The sequence below is a fragment of the Ascaphus truei genome, chromosome 22 (assembly GCF_040206685.1).
Source record: "Ascaphus truei isolate aAscTru1 chromosome 22, aAscTru1.hap1, whole genome shotgun sequence".
In the NCBI taxonomy this organism is placed as follows: Eukaryota; Metazoa; Chordata; class Amphibia; order Anura; family Ascaphidae; genus Ascaphus; species Ascaphus truei.
Genome location: NC_134504.1, coordinates 6622621 through 6638503, shown reverse-complemented (window position 1 = coordinate 6638503; position 15883 = coordinate 6622621). Strand labels below are relative to the sequence as shown.

The 15883-nt window shown below is 61.0% G+C and overlaps 1 protein-coding gene across 1 annotated transcript in view; it reads left to right on the top strand.

Moving 5' to 3' along the window:
* LOC142472570 (polycystin-1-like) overlaps positions 1–15883 on the top strand; it is a 48100-nt gene that overhangs the window by 14782 nt on the left and 17435 nt on the right. The window contains 14 exon segments of the mRNA XM_075579634.1: positions 494–513; positions 639–648; positions 651–778; positions 780–897; positions 900–1130; positions 1133–1392; positions 2440–2571; positions 3508–3535; positions 3538–3682; positions 5535–5671; positions 5764–9398; positions 9920–10060; positions 10150–10281; positions 11112–11394. Coding sequence (XP_075435749.1) covers positions 494–513; positions 639–648; positions 651–778; positions 780–897; positions 900–1130; positions 1133–1392; positions 2440–2571; positions 3508–3535; positions 3538–3682; positions 5535–5671; positions 5764–9398; positions 9920–10060; positions 10150–10281; positions 11112–11394 — 5400 coding nt within the window.

The following is a 15883-nucleotide window of genomic DNA, read 5'->3' as shown; positions in this document are numbered from 1 at the left end:
CTCCGCTGCTTCCCAGTAACTCTCCGCTGCTTCCCAGTAACTCTCCGCTGCTTCCCAGTAACTCTCCGCTGCTTCCCAGTAACTCTCCGCCTCCTCCCAGTAACTCTCTCTCAGCGCCTCCCAGTAACTCTACCATCTCCCCGTAACTCCACCTCCTCCCAGTAACTCTCCACCGCCTCCCAGTAACTCTTCGCTGCTTCCCAGTAACTCTCTACCATCTCCTAGTAACTCCTCGCTGCTCCCAGTAACTCTCCACCACCTCCCTGTAACTCTCCTCTCCTCCCAGTAACTCTCTACCATCTCCAGTAACTCTCCACGGTCTCCAGTAACTCTCCACGGTCTCCCAGTAACTCTCCACGGTCTCCCAGTAACTCTCTACCATCTCCCAGTAACTCTCTACCATCTCCCAGTAACTCTCTACCATCTCCCAGTAACTCTCCACGGTCTCCCAGTAACTCTCCACCGTCTCCAGTAACTCTCCACCGTCTCCCAGTAACGCTCTACCAACTCCCAGTAACGCTCTACCAACTCCCAGTAACACTCCACGGCCTCCAGTAGCTCTCCCCCAACTCCCAGTGCCTCCCACTATCTCCCCCCCCCCTGCTCCGTTGTTCCCTAACTCTCCTCCTCTCCTCCAGGTCCTGCTGTCCCCCTCTCTCTCTCTGTATACCCCGATGATATCCTCTCTATACAGCACAGTGGGGGCCGGGGGTCCGTCCTGCGGTGTTACCCAAGTGCCGGCTCCCCCTGGCGTCAGAGTTACATCAGCATGATGCGGGCGGGGCTGGCGCGAGGGGTCCCTGCAGGTCGTGTCCCCCTCTTGGGTGGACGACGTGGTCTGTGACCTCCGGGTCACCTTTGCCTCGGAGCTTCGCTCCCTGGCGGTCTCTCCTCTGCTGGGGGTTTCCCGGATCCCGGCAACTACACGCTCAGCGCTGTCCTGCGCAATGCCGTGAGCGAGACGGCGGCGAACTGCACGGTGCGCGTCCTGACTCCGGTCACTGGGCTGCGGGTCATCCACCCCGCCCCCAGCGCCGACGCCCTGAACGTCGCCGCTGGCGAGCCCACACTGTTGGTCATCACGGCACGGGGCTCCGGCCCGGCCTGGGTGCACTGGTCAGCCCCCGTGCAGAGCGCAGAGCGGACCTGCGCCCGGGGTGCCCGCAGAGCATCGTGCCCGCGCTGCCCGCGTGCAGCGCCCCGACGGAAAACGCCGGGTTCGCCTGGGCGTGGCTGCGCGTGGACGAGGTGCGGGACGACACGCTCGGTGTGCGGGTGACCAATGAGGTCAGCGCGCAGAACCTGTCTGTGCGTGTCCGGTCACATGAGCCAATCCAAGGCCTACGCGTCCTGCCCTCCGGACACCAGCGCGTGCCGCTCCACCAGACGCAGGTGAGTAACTGTCCGGCGGTGGGACTGTGTCAGCTAAGCGCAACTTTGCACTGGCACACACACACGCACGCACGAACACGCACGCACGCACGAACACACACGCACGCACGAACACACACGCACGCACGAACACACACGCACGCACGAACACACACACGCTCATATAGAGTACACGCACACACACGCATGCACGAGCACACACACTCTCATATAGAGTACATGCACACGCACGCACGCACGCACGAACACACACGCTCATATAGAGTACACGCACACACACGCATGCACGAGCACACACACTCTCATATAGAGTACATGCACACGCACGCACGCACGAACACACACGCACACACGAACACACACGCACGCACGAACACACACACGCTCATATAGAGTACAAGCACTCGCACGCACAAACACACACACGCACGCACGAACACACACACGCTCATATAGAGTACACGCACACGCACGCACGAACACACACACGCTCATATAGAGTACACGCACACACACGCACGAACACACACACGCTCATATAGAGTACACGCACACACGCACGCACAAACACACACACGCTCATATAGAGTACACGCACACACACGCACGCACGAACACACACGCTCATATAGAGTACACGCACACGCACGCACGAACACACACACGCTCAGAGTACATGCATACAACATGGCCTGCTCCCCCCTCACACTCAGTGCATGCCCCCACACACACTCAGAGCCTGCCCCTTCACACTCAGAGCCTGCTCCCCCCCTCACACTCAGAGCCTGCTCCCCCCTCACACTCAGAGCCTGCTCCCCCCCTCACACTCTGAGCCTTCTCCTCCCTCACACTCCGAGCCTGCTCCCCCCCTCAAACTCCGAGCCTGCTCCTCCCCTCACTCAGAGCCTGCTAGCCCCCTCACACTCAGAGCCTGCTCCCCCCCTCACACTCAGAGCCTGCTCCCCCCCTCACTCAGAGCCTGCTCCCCCCCTCACACTCAGAGGCCTGCTCCCCCCCTCACACTCACTGCGTGTTCCTCACTCTCAGGTGTTCACAGCGCAGCTGTCTCACGGCTCATCGGTGACTTACACCTGGACAGTGGATAATATGGAGGGATTCACCTACCAAGGACCCAGCTACGCGGTGACATTCAGGACCCCAGGGTCCTATCGGCTAATGGTGAGACCCTCATACTGCCACCCACCCCCCCACCCCGTGCCACCCACCACCCCACCCCGTGCCACCCACCACCCCACCCCCGTGCCACCCACCACCCCACCCCGTGCCACCCACCACCCCACCCCGTGCCACCCACCACCCCACCCTGTGCCAACGTGCAACCCACCACCCCACCCCGTGCCACCCACCACCCCACCCCGTGCCAACCACCACCCCACCCCGTGCCACCCACCACCCCACCCTGTGCCACCCACCACCCCACCCTGTGCCAACGTGCAACCCACCACCCCACCCCGTGCCACCCACCACCCCACCCCGTGCCAACCACCACCCCACCCCCGTGCCACCCACCACCCCACCCCGTGCCACCCACCCACCCCGTGCCACCCACCACCCCACCCCGTGCCACCCACGCCTCTTAGCCTCCAGCTCTCACACGCACTCAATCTCTCCCTCCTCTCTCTCTACCTCCCTCTCTCCCCCATCTCTTCCTCCTCTCTCCCAAACTCTCTTTTTCTCCCTCCCTCCCTTTCTCCATTTCCCTCCTCTCTAACTCCCCTCCTCCTCTCCCCCTTTCCCTCTCCGCCCTTTCCCTCTCCCCCCCTTTCCCTCTCCCCCCTCCCTCCCCCTTTCCCCTCTCCCCCTCCCTCCCCCTTTCACTCTCCCCCTCCCTCCCCCTTTCCCTCTCCCCCTCCCTCCCCCTTTCCTCTCCCCCCTCCCTCCCCCTTTCACTCTCCCCCTCCCTCCCCCTTTCCTCTCCCCCCTCCCTCCCCCTTTCCCTCTCCCCCCTCCCTCCCCCTTTCTCCCCTTTCCCCCCCCCTTTCTCCCCTTTCCCCCCTCCTTTCCCCTCCTCCTCCCCTCTTCCCCCCCCCTTCCCCCTCCCTCTCCCCCCTCTTCCCCCTCCCTCCCCCCCTCCCTCCCCCCCTCTCCCCACAGGTGCGTGCTCAGAACCCTGTCAGTTCCAGGAGGTGGCTGTGCCTCTCGCTGTACATGCGGCGGTTCCGCTGCAGAGCGCAGAGCTGTGGGCTGCGTCCCCTGTACTGCTGGTCTCTGAGCCCCAGGACATCAGCTTCCAGGTGCAAGTGGACGGCTCGTCGGCAGTGACCGTAAGGTGACCACAAATTCACAAGGAGCAGCACGTGTGTGAGGCGCTCTCTGCTTCTCTGTGCCGCGTCTGTGTCGACTTTCTCCTTCCATCTCTATAGCCACGTCTGTATCTCCCCCCTCTGTATCTTCCCCCTCTCTGTATCTCCCCCTCCTCTCTATCCCCTCTCTGTATCTCCTCCCGCTCTCTGTATCGCTCCCCCCTCTCTGGTTCTCCCCCCCTCTGTATCTTCCCCCCTCTCTGTATCTCCCCCCCTCTCTATCTCTCTCTCCCCCCTCTGTATCTTCCCCCCTCTCTGTATCACCCCCCTCTCTATCTCTCCCCCCCCTCTCTATCTCTCCCCCCCTCTCTGTATCTCTCCCCCTCTCTGTATCTTCCCCCTCTCTGTATCTCCCCCCTCTCTATCTCTCTCCCCCCTCTGTATCTCCTCCCGCTCTCTGTATCGCTCCCCCCTCTCTGGTTCTCCCCCCTCTGTATCTTCCCCCCTCTCTGTATCTCCCCCCTTCTCTATCTCTCTCCCCCCTCTGCATCTTCCCCCCTCTCTATCTCTCTCCCCCCCCCCTCTGTATCTCATCCCGCTCTCTGTATCGCTCCCACCTCTCTGGTTCTCCCCCCTCTGTATCTTCCCCCCTCTCTGTATCTCCCCCCTTCTCTATCTCTCTCCCCCCTCTGCATCTTCCCCCCTCTCTATCTCTCTCCCCCCCCCTCTGTATCTCATCCCGCTCTCTGTATCGCTCCCACCTCTCTGGTTCTCCCCCCTCTGTATCTTCCCCCCTCTCTGTATCTCCCCTACCCTTCTCTATCTCTCTCCCCCCTCTGCATCTTCCCCCCTCTCTATCTCTCTCCCCCCCCCCTCTGTATCTCATCCCGCTCTCTGTAATCGCTCCCCCCTCTCTGGTTCTCCCCCCTCTGTATCTTCCCCCTCTGCATCTTCCCCCCTCTCTATATCTCTCCCCTCTCTGTATCTCCCCCCCTCTCTATCTCTCCCCCCCCTCTGCATCTCTCCCCCTCTTTGTATCTCTCCCCCCCTCTCTGTATCTCTCCCCCCCTCTCTGTATCTCTCCCCCTCTCTGTATCTCTCCCCCCTCTCTGTATCTCTTCCCCCCTCTCTGTATCGCTCCCCCTCTCTGTATCTCCCCCCTCTCTGTATCTCTCCCCCTCCCCGTATCTCTCTCCCCCCCTCTGTATCTCTCCCCCTCTCTGTATCTCTCCCTCTCTCTGTATCTCTCTCCCTCTCTATATCTCTCCCCCCCCCCTTTCTGCATCTTTCCCCCCCTCTCTGTATTTCTCTCCCCCCTCTCTGTATCTCTCCCCCCTCTCTGTATCTCTCTCCCCCAACTCTGTGTCTCTCCCCCTCTCTGTATCTCTCCCCCTCTCTGTATCTCTCCCCCTCTCTGTATCTCTCTCCCCCAACTCTGTGTCTCTCCCCCTCTCTGTATCTCTCCCCCCTCTCTCTCTACATTTCTCCCCCCTCTGTATCTCTCCCCCCCTCTGTATCTCTCCCCCTCTCTGCATCTTTCAACCCTCTCTATCTCTCTCTCTACATTTCTCTCCCCTCTCTGTATCTCTCTCCCTCCTCTCTGCATCTCTCCCCCCCTTTCTGCATCTCTCCCCCCCTCTCTGCATCTCTCCCCCCCTCTCTGCATCTCTCCCCCCGCTCTCTGCATCTTCCCCCCTCTCTGTCCCTCACTCTCTACATTTATCCCCCCCTCTCTGCATCTTTCCCCCCTTTCTGCATCTCTCCCCCCCCATTGCATCTCTCCCCTCTCTCTGTATCGCCCCCCCTTCTCTGCATCCCCCCCCTCTCTGCATCTCCCCCTGCTCCCCAGCTGAGCTCTACCTGGCCTCCCTGCTGCAGTTGGGATTTCGGAGATGGGACCCCTGTGCTGGACCGGGCCTTTTCTCCCCCGTATGACCCTCAGCTCCCCCGGAGTGACCCTGTCCGGCCACTGGTCACCCTTCTTACAACAGAGAGCCACAGATACGCCCTGGCAGGTGAGACAGAGGGAGAGGGTGAGGGTGTGAGAGGAGGGGAGGACCCTGTTGGGAGAAGGCAGAGGAAGTAATTCATCTCTCTCCCCCCACAGGACATCACCAAGTGACCGTCACCGCGTTTAACAACGATTCCCGGGTCAGCCGCTCCTTGCAGCTGCGCACCGTCCTCGCGCTGACCTCCCTGACCCTGCAAGTGACCCCCTTGTCCCCGCTCCCGCTGGAGGCCGCACTGTTCTCCGCCCTCTGCCTCCCCTCCGCCTTCGCCGTGACCTTGTCCTGGGATTTTGGCGACGGGTCAGCGGTCGTGCAGAGCAGTGACCCGCAGGCAGAGCATCGCTACCCTTCCAGCGGCTACTACAACGCGACGGTCAGCGGCAGCAACAGGGCGAGCCGGGTAACGGGCGCCGTCACGGTGACGGTCGGGCAGCGAGTGGAGGGGATGGCGCTGACGAGCAGCGGGCCCAGTGAGCTCGGCACTGACACGGTGATCACCGGGTCCCTCCAACGTGGAACCGACGCCAGGTGGAGCTTTCACATGGGGGACGGCAGCACCTACGCCAACCAATCAGAGGCGTCTGTCAGACACGGCTACGCCCGCGAGGGCAACTTCACCGTCTCCGTGACTGCCAGGAATGGCGTCGGCTCTGCCCACGGTTCGCTCACGGCGCTGGTTTACCGGATCCGCGTGACCCACCTCCGCATCCCCCATAGGGTCCCCAGCATGGCGCCCGCCCAACTCGCTGCTGGTGTCACCGCGCCGGTCGCCGGGCTCAGCTTCCGGTGGGAGTTTGGCGACGGCAGCCCCGCCGCCCTCGTGCAGGGCGAGGCGGACGTGCGACACACTTATCTCTCGCCCGGGAATTACACGCTGCGGCTGGCCGTGAGCGGGGCCGCAGGGGGCGACGCTCTGAGCAGGGAGGTCACCGTGGAGGATCGGATCACCCGCGTCGCCCTCGCCGCGTCGCCTCTAGCCGCTAACCTGTCCGAGCCGATCCTCTTCTCCGCGGCGGTGCGGCCCTCTCCGGATCTCCAGCACCGGTACTGGTACCAGTGGGATCTGGGTCTGGGGATGTTGCCCGTTAACTCCTCCTCCCCAGATATGAGCTGGACATACGTGTCCGAGGGGACCTATCGTGTGACGGTAACGGCGTGGAATGGCGTAAGCCAGGAACATGCGCAGTGTCATGTGACCGTGCAGACACCTCTCGGGGGCCTGTCTATCCGGCGTAGTGCGGGGGAGGTGGTGCCGCGGGATGCAGAGCAGGTCTTCACCGCCCAGGTCAGTCCGGAGGTCAGAGCTGAGTTCACGTGGGACTTTGGTGACTCATCCCCCTCTCGCTCCGGACACACCGTGACCCACACCTACCATGTGTCCGGTAATGTGACGGTCAGCGTACACGCACAGAACGCAGTGAGCCACCAGCGGGCCTCGGTCATGCTGTCCGTGCTGGCCCCAGTTACCGCCCTGTCGCTGACCGCTGACCGGACACTGGCGGAGGTGGAGCAGCCAGTCCGTTTCTGGGCATCTGCGTCTAGTGGTGACAGAGTGCGGTACAGCTGGTCTGCGTGCGGGACATGCCAGTATACGGAGGGGTCATCGCGTCACTCCCAGATGTTCTTCAGCCCTGGGGTCTACGTGGTCAGCGTCCTGGCCCAAAACGCAGTGAGCTCTGCCCTTGCCACGGTCAGCCTGGAGGTGCAGGAGAGGGTGGGTGGGGTCATCATACAGCAGGAGCGCCCGGCTGCGGAGGGTTACGCTGCCCTCGCTGAGCTCCTCACCCTCACTGCCCACGTGACCAGCGGCTCCAATCTCACCTTTCGCTGGGTGACGTGGCCGGGGGAGCGGGAGAGACGGGGCGCCACGGTCACCCTCTACCCGGCTGTGGCGGGAGTCCTGAACGCAGAGGTTTGGGTGGGGAATGCACTGGGGGCAGAGACGGCGCAGGTCCGGCTGCAGGTAGTGGCGAGAGTGGCCGGTGCCCGGATACAGACCAACACCAGCATTGTCACCCTTGGGGCGCCGGTGGCAATCGCCGCCATCCTACGGTCTGGGTCTGACTTGAAGTATTCCTGGGACCCTGGGGAGGGACCGGCAGGTCAGAGCAGCCAAAGCCCCGATTGGACTTACACCTACCTCACCCCAGGATCAAAGGTCATCAGGGTCAATGTGTCTAATGCTTTGAGCTCCAGCAGCGCCGCCACAGCGCTGAGAGTGCAGGAGCCCGTGTCCATGGTCAGCATTGATGTCATCGGGTCACGTGACTCGGAGGCCGTGATGTCACACGGTGCGGTGTCTCTCTGTGGTTCAGCACAGCGTGGCACAGACCTGGCGTGGGAGTGGGCACTACCAGGACCCCCACTCCGATCCTCGGCGCAGAACGTGTCCTACGTCTTTGTTGAGCCAGGTCACCACTGGCTGCAGCTCCGGGTCTGGAACGCAGTGAGCTGGAGCAGCGCCTCCCACCTCGTGGACGTGGAAGACGCAGTGACCGGTCTGCGGGTCAGCACCGAGAGGAGCGGCTTCTGCACGGGGCAAGAGGTCGCCTTCTCTCTGAGTGTCCAGAGCGGCACGAACGTGAGCTTCACGCTGACCGTCCCCTCGCTCGGTCTCACTGTGGATTTCTCCGGAGCCAATGACCACCTCTCCTTCTCCTCCCCCGGTCAGTATCAGGTTCTAGCCTCTGCATATAACCGGGTCAGCAGAGTGACCGCTAGCCTCAGCATTCAGGTCCTGGAGATGGTTCAGGGTCTGCAGGTGCCGGACCTCCCCCCCGCCTGGCCAGTGAACAGGACCCTGCATCTGACCGCCACTCTGGAGGCCGGACACCTCCCCAACTTCCACTGGACCTTCCAGCAGCATGGACACCGCGAGCACTCAGCCGCTGGACGCAGCGTGGGGTACACCCCCATTAGGGATGGGACACTCAGCGTCCTCCTCAATGTCACCAACACCTTCTGCTCCTCCTCTCTCTTGTCCTCGGTGATCATACAGACACCGGTCACTTCCGTCACTCTGTCCAGCAGCGGGAGGGGTTTTTTCTTGGGTCACAGTGTCCAGTTCTTTGCTGTGACCCTGGATGGCTCAGACCTGCGGTTCCTCTGGACGTTTGGAGACTCTGAGGACGATGTCCGTGGCACAGAGAGGTCAGTTGGCCATAGCTACAGCCGCCCCGGGGACTTTGTGGCTCAGGTGATTGTGTATAACCTGGTGAGCTCGGTTCAGGCACAGACAGCGGTCACTGTGAGGACACTGCAGTGTGAGCAGCTAGAGGTCCAGCTGCTGGGGGCTCCGGCCACAATGTCCAGGGCTGTGGGTGGTCACTTTGAGGTCAGCGTGGATCTGAAAGGGTGCACGGAGTACAGGGTGTGGTATCATTGGGAGCTGTACATGGGGTCACTCTGCCACTCGGACACGCTCACTCTGCCCGGATTGGATACCTCCGGCCACCTGCTGACCCTCCCTGGACATGCGCTGGACGTTGGGTTGTACTGCCTTCTCTTCACTGTCACCCTGCAGGGGACTCCGCTGTCACACAATGTGACACACACACTCACAGTGACACACAGCCCACTGGTGGCACAGATACAAGGAGGGTCAAACCGGACCTGGTCAGCAGAACTGGACCTGGTCCTAGATGGGAGAGAGTCGCATGACCCAGACCTGAGTGAAGGAGAGGAGGAGGCAGCTCTGGAGTATGAGTGGAGCTCAGAACCAGTGGAGGGAGAGGTGAGTGGGAACAGAGGAATGTGAGAGGGAAGAAGGGAGAGAGGGAAGGAGAGAGATAGAGGGGGAAGAGGGGAGAGGGAAGGAGAGTGACAGAGAGAGGGGAAGTTTAAGAGGGAAGGAGAGAGGAAAGAAGGGAGGTTGTGGGATATGAACAGAAGGGCGTGAGAGCGCAGACAGTGAGTGTCAGGAGAGACAGTGTGTGTGTGATGCAGACAGTGAGTGTGAGAGCAGACTGTGAGTGAGTGTGAGTGTGAGAGCGCAGACAGTGAGTGTGAGAGCGCAGACAGTGAGTGTCAGGCGAGACAGTGTGTGTGTGATGCAGACAGTGAGTGTGAGAGCAGACTGTGAGTGAGTGTGAGTGAGTGTGAGAGCGCAGACAGTGAGTGTCAGGAGAGACAGTGTGTGTGTGATGCAGACAGTGAGTGTGAGAGCAGACTGAGTGAGTGTGAGTGAGTGTGAAAGCGCAGACAGTGAGTGTGAGAGCGCAGACTGAGTGCTCCTAACTGCCCCCTGTCTCTCAGGGCGCCCCCTGCCTCCTGCCCGCTCTGCCCCGTCTCCCGCTGGTCTCTGTCGCTCGCTCTGCTCTCTGTGTCCGGAGCGCTCACATCTTCTCACTGACCGTCAGCAAGCCGGGACGTGCGCCAGCGACAGCCAATCAGACGGTGCGTGTGACCGGGTGACGGGCGGGACGTCACTGCCTCTTCCACGCCCTCTCCCCCACTCCTGGTTACTCTTTGCTCTCTCGTCGCAGGTCTCGCTCCGCGGCGGGCAGATCCTGGAGGTCACGCCTCTGTGCGTCTCGTGCCGCGCCTCCTCTCAGGTCAGCCGCAGTCGTCACGTGACCCTGTCCGGGGAATGTCGCGCCTGTGACCATGCCACACGGGTGAGACACCCAGAGGGGACAGAGCTAGAGAGACCGCCAGCAGGGTGCGAGACAGCCAGGGGAACAGTGGGAGAGAGACAGCCAGCGGGGTGTGAGAGACAGCGGGGTGTGAGAGACAGCGGGGTGTGAGAGACAGCGGGGTGTGAGAGACAGCCAGGTGAACAGTGAGAGACACAGCGGGGTGTGAGAGACAGCGGGGTGTGAGAGACAGCCAGGTGAACAGTGAGAGACACAGCGGGGAGTGAGAGACAGCCAGGTGAACAGTGAGAGAGACAGCCAGCGGGGTGTGAGAGACAGCCAGGTGAACAGTGAGAGAGACCGCCAGCGGGGGGTGAGAGACAGCCAGATGAACAGTGAGAGAGACAGCCAGGTGAACAGTGAGAGAGACACACAATTATACAGAGAGACCGCCAGCGGGGGTGAGAGACAACCAGGTGAACAGTGAGACCGCCAGCGGGGTGTGAGAGACAGCCAGGTGAACAGTGAGACCGCCAGCGGGGTGTGAGAGACAGCCAGGTAAACTGTGAGAGAGACACACAATTATACAGAGAGACAGCCAGCGGGGTGTGAGAGATAGCCAGGTGAACAGTGAGACAGCCAGCGGGGAGTGAGAGACAGCCAGATGAACAGTGAGAGAGAGACAGCCAGCGGGGTGTGAGAGACAGCCAGGTGAACAGTGAGAGAGAGACACACAATGATACAGAGAGACTGCTAGGTGAATAGAGAGACAGCCAGCGGGGTGTGAGAGACACACAATGATATAGAGACAGCCAGTGTTATATAGAGACACCCTGCACTGTTGTCACGGTAACAGCCCATCTCTCACACAGTACACATGGAGCGCTCTCGGTTCGGACGGGCGACTTCTGACCCTGGACCACCTCACAACCTCCACGGGGTCCGGGAAACGCCATCTGGTGGTCCGGGCCGGGTCCCTGCAGGACGGACTGGACTACACCTTTACCCTGCACGTCTCCCAGGAGGGGGCATCGGGCTGGGGGGAGGGCGGCATCACCCTCACCCCAAATAACCCCCCCACCGGGGGGCGCTGCTCCCTCCTCCCCCACAGCAATATCTCCTGGCTGGAGACGTCCCTGGAGTACAACTGCACAGGTCAGGGGGTCACCGGAAGCATAGGTCAAGTGCACAGGTCAAGGGTCACAGGGAGCATAGGTTGAGGTGCACAGGTCAAGGGTCACAGGGAGCATAGGTTGAGGTGCATAGGTTTATGCTTGCGGTTTGTTCAGGGGAGATATAACTGGCTTTAATTGCTCGCCACTTCACCGGGAATATTTTGAAATTAAAAATTTGAATAATATTGGGTCAGATGAGATATTAACTATTAATAAACCATCATTCCTCTCACCTGTAAACACATCGCTAACTTGTTCACCGCGTTCAAACGTGACACTGTTCCTAACCCCTGTGTAATATTCTTTCAATATATATATATATAAAAAATGAAAGTGTCCACAGATTTCCGAATCTCCCCGGTATCTTCGTGAAAGGGAACAGGTGAAGCAGGGACCTCTGAGGTTTGTAAATCTGTGAACGCTATCATTGCATCTCCTTGATAAAGCGCGAAATGCGTCGGAGGTTTTGTGTTTCTCCGTTTTCACTGCGGGCAAATAAAAGTGTATTCTTTTTCCTCGCTCGGACTGCACCGGTCACTCTTTTTCCTCGCTCGGACTGCACCGGGCACTCTTTCCTTGCTCGGACTGCACCTGTCACTCTTTCCCCGCTCGGACTGCACCTGTCACTCTTTCCTCGCTCGGACTGCACCGGTCACTCTTTTCCCCGCTTGGACTGCACCTGTCACTCTTTTCCCCTGCTCGGACTGCACCGGTCACTCTTTCCTCGCTCGGACTGCACCTGTCACTCTTTTCCCCGCTCGGACTGCACCGGTCACTCTTTCCCCGCTCGGACTGCACCTGTCACTCTTTCCTCGCTCGGACTGCACCGGTCACTCTTTTCCCCGCTCGGACTGCACCTGTCACTCTTTTCCCCTGCTCGGACTGCACCGGTTACTCTTTCCTCGCTCGGACTGCACCTGTCACTCTTTCCTCGCTCGGACTGCACCGGTCACTCTTTCCCCGCTCGGACTGCACCGGTCACTCTTTCCCCGCTCGGACTGCACCGGTCACTCTTTTCCCCGCTCGGACTGCACCGGTCACTCTTTCCCCGCTCGGACTGCACCGGTCACTCTTTCCCCGCTCGGACTGCACCGGTCACTCTTTTCCCCGCTCGGACTGCACCGGTCACTCTTTTCCCCGCTCGGACTGCACCGGTCACTCTTTTCCCCGCTCGGACTGCACCTGTCACTCTTTTCCCCGCTCGGACTGCACCTGTCACTCTTTTCCCCGCTCGGACTGCACCGGTCACTCTTTCCCCGCTCGGACTGCACCGGTCACTCTTTCCCCGCTCGGACTGCACCGGTCACTCTTTCCCCGCTCGGACTGCACCTGTCACTCTTTCCTCGCTCGGACTGCACCGGTCACTCTTTCCTCGCTCGGACTGCACCTGTCACTCTTTCCTCGCTCGGACTGCACCGGTCACTCTTTCCCCGCTCGGACTGCACCTGTCACTCTTTCCTCGCTCGGACTGCACCTGTCACTCTTTCCCCGCTCGGGCTGCACCTGTCACTCTTTCCTCGCTCGGACTGCACCTGTCACTCTTTCCCTGCTCGGACTGCACCTGTCACTCTTTCCCCGCTCGGACTGCACCGGTCACTCTTTCCCCGCTCAGACTGCACCTGTCACTCTTTCCTCGCTCGGGCTGCACCGGTCACTCTTTCCTCGCTCGGACTGCACCGGTCACTCTTTCCCCGCTCGGACTGCACCTGTCACTCTTTCCCCGCTCGGACTGCACCTGTCACTCTTTCCTCGCTCGGACTGCACCTGTCACTCTTTCCCCGCTCGGACTGCACCTGTCACTCTTTCCTCGCTCGGACTGCACCTGTCACTCTTTCCTCGCTCGGACTGCACCTGTCACTCTTTCCTCGCTCGGACTGCACCTGTCACTCTTTCCCCGCTCGGACTGCACCTGTCACTCTTTCCTCGCTCGGACTGCACCTGTCACTCTTTCCCCGCTCGGACTGCACCGGTCACTCTTTCCCCGCTCGGACTGCACCTGTCACTCTTTCCCCGCTCGGACTGCACCTGTCACTCTGTCCCCGCTCGGACTGCACCTGTCACTCTTTCCCCGCTCGGACTGCACCTGTCACTCTTTCCCCGCTCGGACTGCACCTGTCACTCTTTCCCCGCTCGGACTGCACCGGTCACTCTTTCCCCGCTCGGACTGCACCGGTCACTCTTTCCCCGCTCGGACTGCACCTGTCACTCTTTCCTCGCTCGGGCTGCACCGGTCACTCTTTCCCCGCTCGGACTGCACCGGTCACTCTTTCCCCGCTCGGACTGCACCGGTCACTCTTTTCCCCGCTCGGACTGCACCGGTCACTCTTTCCCCGCTCGGACTGCACCGGTCACTCTTTTCCCCGCTCGGACTGCACCTGTCACTCTTTTCCCCGCTCGGACTGCACCTGTCACTCTTTCCCCGCTCGGACTGCACCGGTCACTCTTTCCCCGCTCGGACTGCACCTGTCACTCTTTCCCCGCTCGGACTGCACCTGTCACTCTTTCCCCGCTCGGACTGCACCTGTCACTCTTTCCCCGCTCGGACTGCACCTGTCACTCTTTCCCCGCTCGGACTGCACCTGTCACTCTTTCCTCGCTCGGGCTGCACCTGTCACTCTTTCCTCGCTCGGACTGCACCGGTCACTCTTTCCTCGCTCGGACTGCACCTGTCACTCTTTCCTCGCTCGGACTGCACCTGTCACTCTTTCCTCGCTCGGGCTGCACCTGTCACTCTTTCCTCGCTCGGACTGCACCGGTCACTCTTTCGCCGCTCGGACTGCACCTGTCACTCTTTCCCCGCTCGGACTGCACCTGTCACTCTTTCCTCGCTCGGACTGCACCTGTCACTCTTTCCCCGCTCGGACTGCACCGGTCACTCTTTCCTCGCTCGGACTGCACCTGTCACTGTTTCCCCACTCGGACTGCACCGGTCACTCTTTCCCCGCTCGGACTGCACCGGTCACTCTTTCCTCGCTCGGACTGCACCTGTCACTCTTTCCCCGCTCGGACTGCACCTGTCACTCTTTCCTCGCTCGGACTGCACCGGTCACTCTTTCCCCGCTCGGACTGCACCTGTCACTCTTTCCCCGCTCGGACTGCACCGGTCACTCTTTCCCCGCTCGGACTGCACCTGTCACTCTTTCCCCGCTCGGACTGCACCTGTCACTCTTTCCCCGCTCGGACTGCACCTGTCACTCTTTCCCCGCTCGGACTGCACCGGTCACTCTTTCCCCGCTCGGACTGCACCTGTCACTCTTTCCTCGCTCGGGCTGCACCTGTCACTCTTTCCTCGCTCGGACTGCACCGGTCACTCTTTCCTCGCTCGGACTGCACCTGTCACTCTTTCCTCGCTCGGGCTGCACCTGTCACTCTTTCCTCGCTCGGACTGCACCTGTCACTCTTTCCCCGCTCGGACTGCACCTGTCACTCTTTCCTCGCTCGGACTGCACCTGTCACTCTTTCCCCGCTCGGACTGCACCTGTCACTCTTTCCCCGCTCGGACTGCACCTGTCACTCTTTCCTCGCTCGGGCTGCACGTGTCACTCTTTCCTCGCTCGGACTGCACCGGTCACTCTTTCGCCGCTCGGACTGCACCTGTCACTCTTTCCCCGCTCGGACTGCACCTGTCACTCTTTCCTCGCTCGGACTGCACCGGTCACTCTTTCGCCGCTCGGACTGCACCTGTCACTCTTTCCCCGCTCGGACTGCACCTGTCACTCTTTCCTCGCTCGGACTGCACCTGTCACTCTTTCCCCGCTCGGACTGCACCGGTCACTCTTTCCTCGCTCGGACTGCACCTGTCACTGTTTCCCCGCTCGGACTGCACCGGTCACTCTTTCCCCGCTCGGACTGCACCGGTCACTCTTTCCTCGCTCGGACTGCACCTGTCACTCTTTCCCCGCTCGGACTGCACCTGTCACTCTTTCCTCGCTCGGACTGCACCGGTTACTCTTTCCCCGCTCGGACTGCACCTGTCACTCTTTCCTCGCTCGGACTGCACCGGTCACTCTTTCCTCGCTCGGACTGCACCGGTCACTCTTTCCCCGCTCGGACTGCACCTGTCACTCTTTCCCCGCTCGGACTGCACCTGTCACTCTTTCCCCGCTCGGACTGCACCGGTCACTCTTTCCCCGCTCGGACTGCACCTGTCACTCTTTCCTCGCTCGGACTGCACCTGTCACTCTTTCCTCGCTCGGACTGCACCTGTCACTCTTTCCCCGCTCGGACTGCACCTGTCACTCTTTCCTCGCTCGGACTGCACCGGTCACTCTTTCCCCGCTCGGACTGCACCGGTCACTCTTTCCCCGCTCGGACTGCACCTGTCACTCTTTCCCCGCTCGGACTGCACCTGTCACTCTTTTTGCTCAGTCGTACAAAGCGTGTTTGCAATTTATTCAACATCTACAGAAAATGCTGATCCACTAAAAGGGATCACAACCTGCAACCAATCAGGGCTACGCGGCTACTGG